Consider the following 12,091-nt stretch of genomic DNA (forward strand, 5'->3'; position numbering starts at 1 on the left):
AACTTACAAAAGTTCGATCATATGGTCTCGGCTATATGAAAGTCAAACTTTTGTAAGTTCGATCATCTGAAGTAGACCCCTGAAATCATATGTTCATCTAGTACACTAGTAAAATATAACAGTTATAAATTAGTGCTGTGTTCCATAAATAAACAGTAAAGTGTTAAATGTAATTAATATATAAAGCAGAAGTCAGTGGGCCACCAGAAATGTATGAATCAGGGATAATAGGGTCTCTGCTTCCTTTTAAAATGAAACAATAATGAAATAATAACCTGCGGTTATATGAAATGCGTTCATCTAAACTGTAGAAGGTCCACCTCAGGACAGACCTATTTATTGACCGGGTAAGCCCATTGAAAAAATTGTCCATTTTCAAGGGTAACCTAGGAGGCACCGTCTGGTTAAGTGACTTGCTCAGAGTCGCACAGCAGGAAAATGAATGTGGAAAGACTCAAACCTGTAGCATGCATGCAGGAAGCAGTTCATTAATGTTTGAGATCTTTAGTCCTCTATGATAGCTGCCAGAAACCTGTAATTTAGTATAATTGCATAGCTATATAATGGGCTGGGTTCAAGCACTTAGTCTGTAGTAGCTCTAAGTTCTGCAGAGATGTATGTATCTTCTCCTGTTGGTTATCAATATTTGAGGTATAAACCCAGGTATTAGTACCATGGCAGGGCTACATCTTATTCAGATCTAGTTATTGTTATAAAATTCTAATGACATAGGACAATTAACCATTGCATGTCTTTTATACGATACCACCAACACATCTTAATATTAGGGTTGAGTTTGATTGGTTGTCATGTGACAGAAGTGTCCTGTGTTACCATTTCTAGTCTAAAATTCTCAAACATATGTAAAACGAATTAAGAATATAAAGCCCATCTTGTATAGAAAAATATACATTTAAAATCAGCCTCCACTTATCTCAAAATGCATTTGGATGAGCCATATGTCTTAAACTAATCTTTAGATTAACAATCTCATAAGCAGTTAACTAGACATGCAGTTTAGGAGATCACTGAGGAGCTTAGCTGAGTTTCTCAGTTGCCCTATAGTGTTGTCTGGTTAAGTGAGTTGCTCAGAGTAACACATTAGGCAAATGGAGGCTAATTTAATCAAAGCCTGACTTACAGGAAGCACCTCTTTAATAGCCGATTGCCATAATCCTCTACCAGACATAGCATGTGGTCTTTTCTAATAACTATGGTAGGATTCAAACCTACAGTTTTCTGATGTGAAGTCAGAAGCCTTATCCATTAGTGCACAAGGCCAACCCCTATAAATTCTGATAGTGAACAAGTCTAGGATATTGTGGTATGTCAAAAGACTGCAATTGTTGGAAAATTTGCAGGGATCTTTTGTAATACAATCTGCCAACCCTTGAAGTAGCAAATGGATGACATTCTTAGCTTGATTTGGAATAATTAGCCAGCAAGCCTTTACAAATGATGCTGCAAGTTTGAGAGAATGAGGACTCACTAACTATTGATGTGAAGAGGATTTCAAATGGCTAATGAGAATCACCTAAACCAGTTGTTATCCAGTTTGAGATTAAAAAAATATTTTTAAAATGCTGTAATGTTTATGAACAAAAAATGAAAATGTAAAGTCAGTATGTGCACGATTGTAATCTGTTGCTGATGTTTTTGGATACACTTCTGAAAAACTTCTGATAAAGTGACGAAGTTGTGTTTCAAAAAACTACAACCTGAGCCTGAATATCATCACATAATAATGTAATAGGTACTTGTGGTGACAAACTACAAAATCACTTACAAGAGACTTCTAATGAATTGGCTGAATATGGATCGATAATTTAATCTGAACACCATTTACATTTTACTCACCAGAACTGCATCTGCTGAGATTTAATTTCCTCAAAATGAAGCATTCCAGAGAAAACAACAAATATACAATGGTGCACCCTCATGCAACTTTCTATCAGATCTAAGGTTTACGCAACTTAGATTTTCATCTGAATTGTTAAAACCTAAGACCTATAGTCTGCTTCATACAGTTACTGCTTTCATCAGCTTTTCACAAATTTTAATCGGCTACTTCTGTTCCAGTGGAAGTTATTTTAGCCAGCTGACCACATACCATTTTGCATCTGTTTGTTTAGAAAGATAGTAGTCTGTAGTAAAAACTAATCTTCTTGCCTTCTTGGAATATAAGAAGACAACAAGAAAGAGATGGAGGGATAGACACCGAGTATTGTTTTTGAAGCAGCTTCTCTTACTGAAAAGGATTTTCAGTAGTACTTCATGCACTAAAGCAAGTCATTAAATACATTTTAGTAGATCATAGCCTTTAAAAGCATGTATCTGTTGTATTATTAAACTCAATGCAAGTAATTTTTCTAAACTGGACTTTGGTATGGCTTTACTACAGCCCCCTCAATTTAAGCCAGAAGAAAAAAAAAAGATAGGAAGTTTCAGTCTGAAGCTTCCACCTGCAGAACTTTATAAAAGTCCTCCTGTAGTCTATACTCCCACCATCTTTCTTAATCATTCCAACTTTGTGGTTGCATGACTGTGGAAAAAGGTGCAAATACCACATACTTTTTATCACTGTCGTAACACCATCAGCGATTTTCAACAACAAACAGTGATCCCCCAGTTCAGTTTCATAAAATTTTGATTGAGGACTTAAAACATTTTCCAGTTAAGTGTCGTTGATAAGCAGGGTAATGCTTTGATACTCTGGCAGATGAATACTGAATCTAATGAATTGCTTCATAGTAATCACCATAGAATGTCGCTGATGGACAGAGCTGGTCAGTAATTCATGTTAAAGCCAAAAACCACAACCTATAAAAATGTCTCTAAAACATAAAATGTGTGGGTCACATTTTGGTTGCATGGCTAGGTTTATAAAGGTCTGTTTGTTGTTATCCTAGTAAACACCTATGAATCTAATGAATGTTATACTTGGGTGTTTGATATGTCTTTTTCCTTATTTGAAAAAGGTAATGCTGTTTGAACTTAGGTTTACGCTGCAGAAAGATAAATAAAACCTGTTTTCATTGTGTTATCTTTGTATCCATTAAAATGTTCACAGTTATGTAAAGTATACAGAAAATTGTCTAAATCCCTTTTTGGGTAAGATGCTTGTAAAAGTAGGTCACCAGAAAAAAAAGATTGCTTAATGTAGTGCGCATTTAAGCTGTAAACCTGTCTTCATGTGTTTCCTCTTTAAATCAAAGTTCCTTTGCCGCTGTAGAAAGCAAAGGAGGCAGGCAAGCCTTATCTTCTGTTCTGTGCGGAGGAGAAGCTAACTTGTAGCGCAAACACGGCTTCTGGAGGACTTGTGTAGTTTTAAAAAGGTCACTAAATGTAGTTAGAAAATGAAGTGGTAAAAGTTTCAAGTAAGAAATTCTTTTAAGGCTATCACAAGCCTTATCATCCAGATTCAGGGGCATTAAGCTGTGGCATGATTGTTTATCAGAGACATTGTTCGAGTTTGACTAAACTGTCTTGGTTGATCAGATTGGTATTGTCTTGGCCCATTTGTGTCAGCTTTGCATTGGAATAAGCTTAGCAAACATGTATGAATGGGACATAGTAGCAGAGAATACTATGTGCACAAACGCACACACACACACACACACACACACACACACACACACACACACACACACACACACACACACACACACTCAAACCTTTATCAAGCCTTTACTGTGAAGTGTTGGGCCCAGTCCACTCACCTAACTTAATCCCAAGACTACTTGTACTTTTTATGGAAATACATCACATTGAGACATCACATCCACTTTATTAGAAGGCAAAATGCCATGTGTACACATGTATACATATATATATATATATATATATATATATATATATCTATATAAGCGAGCATGCGTGTGTGTGTATGTGTGTGTGTGTGTGTGTGTGTGTGTGTGTGTGTGTGTGTGTGTGTGTGTGTGTGTGTATGTGTGTTTGTATGTAGATATAGTTAAGCACTTCATTGATATAAAGAACTCTATGGCTAGAAGTAGTGAGTCATGTAACTATTACCCTGTATTGAAACCACAGCAACAATACATCTTTCTCACCTTTATACAGTCTTGAAACCTAAGTGGATTATCACTCTAGCATATTGTGTTATTGACAGTTCTAAGACTTATTAACAATGCCTTCATTCTTTTTAACACTATGTCTTGTAACAGCATCATTAGAGGTAGATATGACAATTCAGTTGAAGGTTTAACAGTGACCTTTGTATGTGATTCAGTAACTAAAATTACTGCTGCAGGTGCAAACTTTACTATAGTTCTTATTGTGATACCATAGCAAGCTCTCTAGTACGGGCATCTGTTGTAACTTCACTGCTCTTCTGCCCACTTCCATGTCACCTGCCTGTAAGGCATGTGGTTTTAGTTGTGTTGTTGTTGTGTTTTTCAGCTTTTCCTGGTTAGGGGTCGCCACAGCGGAACTCCTGTCCGCTAATGATTGGCAGTAGATTTTTACGTGCCGAGTTGCCAGCCCTGATGCACAACCTTCAACGAAGGTACGCCCATTCACGCATGTCTCCACACAGAAGACACTCTAACTGAGAATCGAACGGGACAACATCTTGCTGTGAGGCGACAACTTCAGCTGTTAGAGTTGACTGAATTTGTTATTTATGCATAAGATTCTGCTCTACAGTCATTCTTTCCATTTGTCCTTCCTTTAACACTGCAACATTTCATGTTCCTGTGTCATATACTTTGTGTTTCATTTGTTCCTTTCAATGAAGGCTGTTGCTGGTAAACTTCTCCATTGCAGTAGTAGAGAAAATTATGTAGGAAGCTTTGTTCTACGTTTTTTCCCAATCAGCAACTCGGTGAGACCCCCCCACAGCCTGTAGTGGTATATTGCTATGTTCAGTTAATGACAGTTAGCATTCAAGCTGATTAGCTGTACTGTGTTTTATGTTTGACTGTTAGTATCATATGCATAATCTGTCAATTTAATTGGAAATACTCTAGACTTGATAATATGTGCTAAACTCCCAATATTTCACAACATATGTGAACTTTTGTCAAATGTATTGCATACATTTATCATATATGGCATACTGTGGTATATCATGGTTTGCAAAAATCTATCAGTGCACATTAATCAGAGAAGTCATTGTAATGTCCTTATGCTGAATCACTTCCAGATATTTGGAATAGTATACAATCCAACTTTTAATGGCAAGGTTATTTAACTGCTGTAAATTCAGTCCCAGCTTCAGCCATGGTATGGTTTGGATGGATTTCAAGTGATAGTAGCTCCTCCTTCTGGTTTAGATTCCTGTACATGCCTCGTAAATTGCAGTCTTGTACCATTTCTTTTTCTGTTTACATAGTCAGATTAGGCCAATACATACTATCTCTGTGCTTCACTTCATTGTTTCAGCAGCATCTGACTGCTTTGAGGGGAAAATGATGAACTTATGAGACAGAACAGCAAAATGATGGGGATCATTCATTTGAAGGACCCTAAAGTCTGTATTTATCCTCAAGCCAACCTAATTAGAATGGTGTGAGGTACAGAAACAAGTTATTCTAGCCTGTACTTCAGCAGCCTGGATTTTAACCATGCCATAATATGCCCTTTATGGTGATTTCTGCTTTGCCATAATGGTTGAAATATATATATATATATATATATATATATATATATATATATATCACAGAATATCCAAGATTAGATGAAGTGAATGTCTGTGAATAAATCAGCTTTGTCTGCTAGTATAGTAATGACAGCATGACCATTGGATATGGCATTTCTGATGTTATCTGTGAACTGACATTGGAATTCAAGTGGTCTAGTCAGGAAAACATACAGTAGCAGTTGCAGTATTGTAATATTAATTACAGATGTATGAATAAATAATTTCTCTCTCTTTCTTTTTTCAGGCATTGGAAGAGAAAATGGGCAAATCACACTTGAACATTACTCTCAGCTCAAAACTGTGTATGTTGAAATGGGAAATGTGGAATGTACACTCTGATTGTTTCCAGCAATTTGTCTGAAATCTGATAATTATTGTAACCAGCAGTGCACGTTCAGACATACATGAGCATAGATTTCTATTTCTTCCAAGTAACACCACATTCTTCTTAGCACATGGTGGCTTCTGATAGGTTGTATCACATTGTAATGGACCATAATGAAAATACAGTAATCTGTAGAACAGCGATAATACATCTAATTCTTTTCTTTCATTTTCCAGACCTTCCAAAGGAGGAAGACAGACATTTGAACTAATGCACATACAATTTAAAGGCATGATTTTTCCATGTTAAAGCTACTTTTAAACAATGTGCTGAAACAAAAAGTCATTATAAACAAATTTTGGTGGTAATATCTAGTCAAGTCATTTAATTAAAAAAATCTGTATATTTTTATGGTTTCACGATGTAAGCCTTCTACTGTTGCTTGTCCCAGGCACTATCCAATGCAGTTAAGACATACCACACAGGCTGTTAGATTCATTTCTGAAGTGTTCCATTTAATCTGTTTTGACAATAAGGAGTAGTCAGCATTATTTGTAACTGGAAGCAGAAAATAACTGCCTGCAGATGAATAATATGAGTCTGAAGAGGACTCATTTTCTGTTGTACATTGTTACAACAACAAATTCAGTTTGAGACTACTAAAAATGTATTTTCTGTAACAGTCTTGACAGATTTACTTAATAGCTTGATATGTGCACCATGATGTATTGAACAAAAGGTAAAAGGATTGGTCAGATGTCATTAACTGCTCTGGAAAGATCATTGAAATTCTCATATCTGCTGTACCTTGTTAACCACCTGAAATAAACATTCATTTTCTCATCAAGATGTAACCTATCATTATTACAAGCCTGTATTCTTAAAGTACTTTATTGTCAAAACATACAGAGTTCATAAACTTGTTTCTCCTGTGTATGGGGAAATCATATGTAGATTAAATCACTTCTTTGCACTCTGTGAGACTGAACAGACAAAGTCCTTGTAGGAAGTGCACTATAAGTTAATTTTTGCATATTGTAGCTGCAGCACATAGATGGCACAGGCTTTTTCCACAAAACATAATACTTAAGGGACTATGCCTTCTTTAGAAGATCACTGTCCCTTTATTGCATTATACACACAGCAGTGCACTTTTTGCACTCAGGAAAAAGACGGCTATCACAAAATTGAACATTACCTTCAAAACTGTATCAAGATTGTACTATAGGAGACAAGAACCCTGCTAGCACTAATTCTTGAACACAGCGCAGCTGAGTTTGTGAATTATGCAGAACTGCTTATTCCCTTTGCTTCCTGGTTTGTCAGTGTAACCAATGAAAAGCTTGTGCCAGTGCTTTCCACCAATCACCGTGACATAGTGTTAGTCAATAGGGAAAACACTTCCAGCAACTGCGAATCACCACTCAAGGGTGTTCAGTCACCTGAGATTCACTCAGTGGTAGTGGGAGCTCACTCAGGTATGTTTGCTTGCTATATGAATGGGTTTCTTCTGTTCTCATTTTTGGTTGCATTTGTTTAATTTGCGTGGCTGCTGCATTATTGGAAGGCAAAATGTTAATCTATACCATATATAGGTGAGTCCTGGTGACTGTGATTTCATTGGATATATGTTGAAATGGGAGATTAGATGTGATTGGATTAAAAATGGGCAGAACCCAGAATTCAGTCTTTGATTGGCTTTTGCATCTCTGTATTATTCCATTTGATTTTATCAGTGGTAGATCTAAAGGAGGGTCCATTGGGATCTGAAAGCACCTATCCTTGTTTTACATACTTTTAATAAAAGTTTTCATTCAGTTTTTAATGTTATGTCCAGTGGTCGTTTATCTGCCGTTGTTTTGCTTTTTACCATTGTTGGATTTCTGGTGTAGATTCCTGTTTGTCATTTCATACCTTGCTGTTTTTGGATTTATATATGCATTTGGCTGACTATGAATATTAAGGTGGGAGGGCCATCAAAAGCATGTGAGACATGGTACGGTCTAGTAAAGGGGGAGGAAATATTTATTTATGTTTATAACTGGGTAAGAGGGCTGGTCCCTTTTTAGCCATGAACTGATCACTAAGGCATAACATAAATTGAAATGAGTTACGTGCAGCATAACCAAAACAGTAATGTATGATAGAACAGTGAGCTTGAATATATTTGTATGAGAATAAAAATAGTTACATTAAATACAGACAGAATTTACATTGTGAGCAGCTCAATGACATTAAATACAAAATAGCATTTACATTCTTGTAAGGGTCATTGTGAATGTTGATTACACTAAATAAAATGACATTAAGTACATATTGTAAGCATCTCAGTGATACAGGTCATTGTGAAGATGGTTACCTATTGTCCCTATAACACCCGTAGTAAATATTAAATGTATGCTGCTTATAAGTAATATGGAATGACTTATTTGAGCTACACCAGTGAAAAGTGTGGGGGAGTTGATCAAACTGCTTTACTTTAACTCAGATTTTGTCTCGGGGTACTTTTGCTATATCCAGCTGCAACTATGGAGGAGTTAAGAAAAATGGTCTTTAGCCAAATCCAGGGCATTCTACCCCTGTGTAGGAAGAGTGTTTGTTCTTTTTTTTCTGTATAATTGATATTTGTTATAGGTTTGTAGGTGAGTAAAGCCACCAAGAGTGAAGTGACTTATCTTTAATAAGTGCAATACACATGTCCATGGTTCAGCAGGAAACAACTGTGGTATACATTAACAGGGGAGTATGACCAGAGGTACACCTGCAGGAATGTACAGTAATACCTCAGTTGCAGTTTAACATTTAACCAGTTTAAACTGGGTGAATTAGATTGTGTAGTACCGTGAGTTAAAGAGCAGATAGAGACAAAAAAATGGGAGAATCATTCAGGGTTATGTCATGACATGTCAGCAGCTTAACTAACCCCATTAAGAAGAAGAGAATTTTGAGAGCAGCCATGCAGGAAACAGATGTAGTGATAGAGGAGCATCATTAATTGGAGAGCAAGGCATATAGAATCCTGGCTATGTCAGGCTATACAGGAGAAAGAAGAAGCATGTAAAGGCATATAGAATCCTGGCTGTATCAGGCTATATGGGAGGTCTTGTTAGCTCATGAATGATTGGGTTTAACATGCAGGGTACTTGAAGGTGGAGAAGAGTGTCTAGCACCATAGAAGGGGTGTTACAGTGATATGCATATTCACTAGTGTCAAGGTGTAATCCCCCAGGTACAAAGCTTATTTGGTTATGGGCTATCTTGTTGAAAATAGTATGATTTCAGAAAGGGCTCTTAGTTATGGCAGAAGATTGAAGTATGATTATAAATTTATGTGATGCATTGGAGATGAGAGAAAGTATGAGGTTAACCAGAATGGAAGGTTTAATCAAGTGGTTGTTAGAATCTCTTGGGTTGGTAGATGCCTGGGAAATTAGTAGGATAAGAGTGCTGTGTGTGTATATGTGGTATAGTGCAAAATGGAAATACTGGTCAAGGTTCGGCAGCTTTTATATTACAGAAGAACACACGGGACACATGATGGGAATTCATGCATGCAGTTTTTTTAATATTCAGACCATGCAAGAGTGATACTGCAACTTTCTGTTGACCCACAGAGGCATAAGAGTTGTCCCTGGTGATTCCCAATTCTTTCAGGAAAAGTGGAATGTTTAAGGTTAAGGGAAATTTTACAAGTATTGCTGTATGGGCTTGGCATAGCATCCACAGACAAATTGGATTGATTAAAGGATGAGTTAAAGGGAAGAGTGTAAGAAAGGATATACTAAAGAAGGAGGGAAGACAAAAGCGGTTGCTTTACAATTCAAAAATTTCAGCTGACAGGGAAAGGTTAACACAGGAGGAAGAATTATTTTTAAGGGAAAATTTTGAAGAGATTCAACAAATGGAGGGTAGTATACCTCATTGAGAACTTTATACAAAATGTAGTCAAGCAGTGACAAATTATCTGCTGGTAAGGGTGAGGCAGCAGAATGATGAGCGGGCCATCCCGAGGATTAAGAGAAAAGATGATAGGGTTTTATTAGAAGATCAAAAGGAAATAAATTTAACACTTATTGGATGTTTTTGTATATGGGTAAGGACCCTTCAGAAAGGAAGTAAGAAGCCGTTATAAGGTACGTAAGAAATACTGCATTGTTAGAAGTCTTAGAGGTACACAAGGAGCAATTAATAGTGGATATTTTTAAGCAAGAAATTAAAAATTCAATAGAATGCAAAAAGAGAGGGAAGTCTCAAGGAAGTGATGGTATCCTGATCAATTTCTCCAGTCAGGTTTCTCTGTTTACTGCAACGAGTATATGAAATGATGAGTGAAAGTATGAAAATAATTGGAAGCTCTTGCAAAGCATCACATTAACTGTGGGCACACAGCAGGGGAGCCCTGTTTCGCTCTAACTTCTACTTCCTATTTTGAGCCTTTAGACAGTTTGCTTGAACAGTATGAAGTACATGGGTATGAATGTGGTAGTCTGGAATGAAGTACTTCTATATGCTAGCAATATTATATTGACATTGTGAAAGCCTGAGGAAGAAGTGAAGATAGTAAATGAATTGTTAAGAGAATTTGGGGGACTAGCAGGCTGAAAAGTAAATGAGGAATAAACTAAGTTACTGGGGGTTAATAATGGAAATATGCAAGGGTCATTAGGGCAAGAAATAAAGAAAGGGTCAAGTATCTTGGCACATGATTAAAAAAAACTACCAAGACTCCTGGCAAGTTTTATTTCAAAGGTTAACAGGAAAACTGTACAAAAAGTACATGCCTAGACATTGCTAGGCCTGGATCTAGAGCACAGGGTGCATTTGCTACACTGCCACTATACCCCTGTGTGTTATATCTGGGGCAATCCTTCTGAACTCCATTATGTAGAAAGGAAAATTAGAAACTGGGTAATGAGCTTATGTTTAGGGGAAACACACAAACTGAAATGGGATAGAGTTATGTTTCCTATGGAAAAAGGGGACCTGGGAGTTCTGGATGAGAAGAGGTATGTGACAAGTAGACATTTAGCATATTTAACAAGATGCAAACCTGCTAATTATGGAACACTATGGTGTAGATGGTTTTAGACAATAATCAGCAGCTGACCACCATATATATGTGGGTATGGAGGGTACAAGTGATTAGGTCTCCTTTATTAGATATGAAAAACAATTATTTTATTTTAGTATAGTTGTATTACATTTGGATTTGCCCTGATGCATCCTTTCTTTCATTAGGTAATAGTAAGTGGAAAGGTTAGCAAGATATTTGATTGAAGATGTGAAAACTTTGGAGAAATTACATTTTGCCTACAGAGAAAGGATTCAAAATGAAAATGCACAGCTGATCTCTAGGAGGTGGTGGCTCTTAAATCCAGAAATGAAATGTGTGGATCAGATAATAGAGAGTGGAACTTTTCTATTTTGGGATGAAGTTAAGGAAAGGTTTTAGATTTCACAAAGGGCTTCTTACATTATCGTGCAATAACTAAGGACTGGGCACAATTAAGGCTGATGAAAGAAGAGCAGACTAAATGGCCTGGTCTAGCTAAATTGGTATTAGATATAAGGAAGAAGGAAGAGATGAGAGAAGAATAACATGTAGGTTACATACATTATTAGGGAAGGCATTTTTGGAAGAAGCAGAAAATTTAAAAAGGGAATGGGCATGAATATTACGGGAAAGGCTTGGTGGTTAAAGTCACAGATAGAGTGTGTAACATTTACAGGAAGGCAACCCAGTTAAGGAAGTTTAGGATATTTACCTGGAAGTATTTACATAAACTTACAGAATATGTATCCTGTGATGAATGATGGCTGCTGGAGTTTTGATGATAGAAAAGGGGTAGACTGGTTTAATAATTTTGCAGGTGTCATATTCTACTGGGTTGGAAGGCAGGACTAAGTAAAATGATTTTGCCTGTGTCCTGGAATGAATAAAAAATTAATCACTGATGAGCAAACAACAATGCTGGGGGTAGATTAGGAGAGAGTATAGCTGAGAAACTACAGCAGTTAGTTTGGCTAATATTGGTAGCAGTAAAGAAGGCCATAATCAGAAAACAGCAAGGGCTGCACAACTATTGAGGAACCTCTAGTCTGAT

The 12,091-nt window shown here is 36.7% G+C and overlaps 1 protein-coding gene across 2 annotated transcripts in view; it reads left to right on the forward strand.

Annotated features, from left to right (window-relative positions):
* Nucleotides 1-6,834, forward strand: part of LOC122813211 (4-trimethylaminobutyraldehyde dehydrogenase-like) — a 308,845-nt gene extending 302,011 nt beyond the window's left edge. For both annotated transcript variants that reach the window (XM_044085396.1, XM_044085397.1), the window contains one exon: nucleotides 5,907-6,834. In XM_044085396.1, the coding sequence (XP_043941331.1) occupies nucleotides 5,907-6,001 (95 nt within the window). In that variant the 3' untranslated portion in view covers nucleotides 6,002-6,834. The remainder of the gene's footprint in view (nucleotides 1-5,906) is intronic.
* Nucleotides 6,835-12,091: the final 5,257 nt, after the last annotated feature.

The sequence above is a fragment of the Protopterus annectens genome, chromosome 10.part0, assembly GCF_019279795.1.
Source record: "Protopterus annectens isolate FY-2018-M chromosome 10.part0, PAN1.0, whole genome shotgun sequence".
NCBI classification, from domain to species: domain Eukaryota; kingdom Metazoa; phylum Chordata; order Ceratodontiformes; family Protopteridae; genus Protopterus; species Protopterus annectens.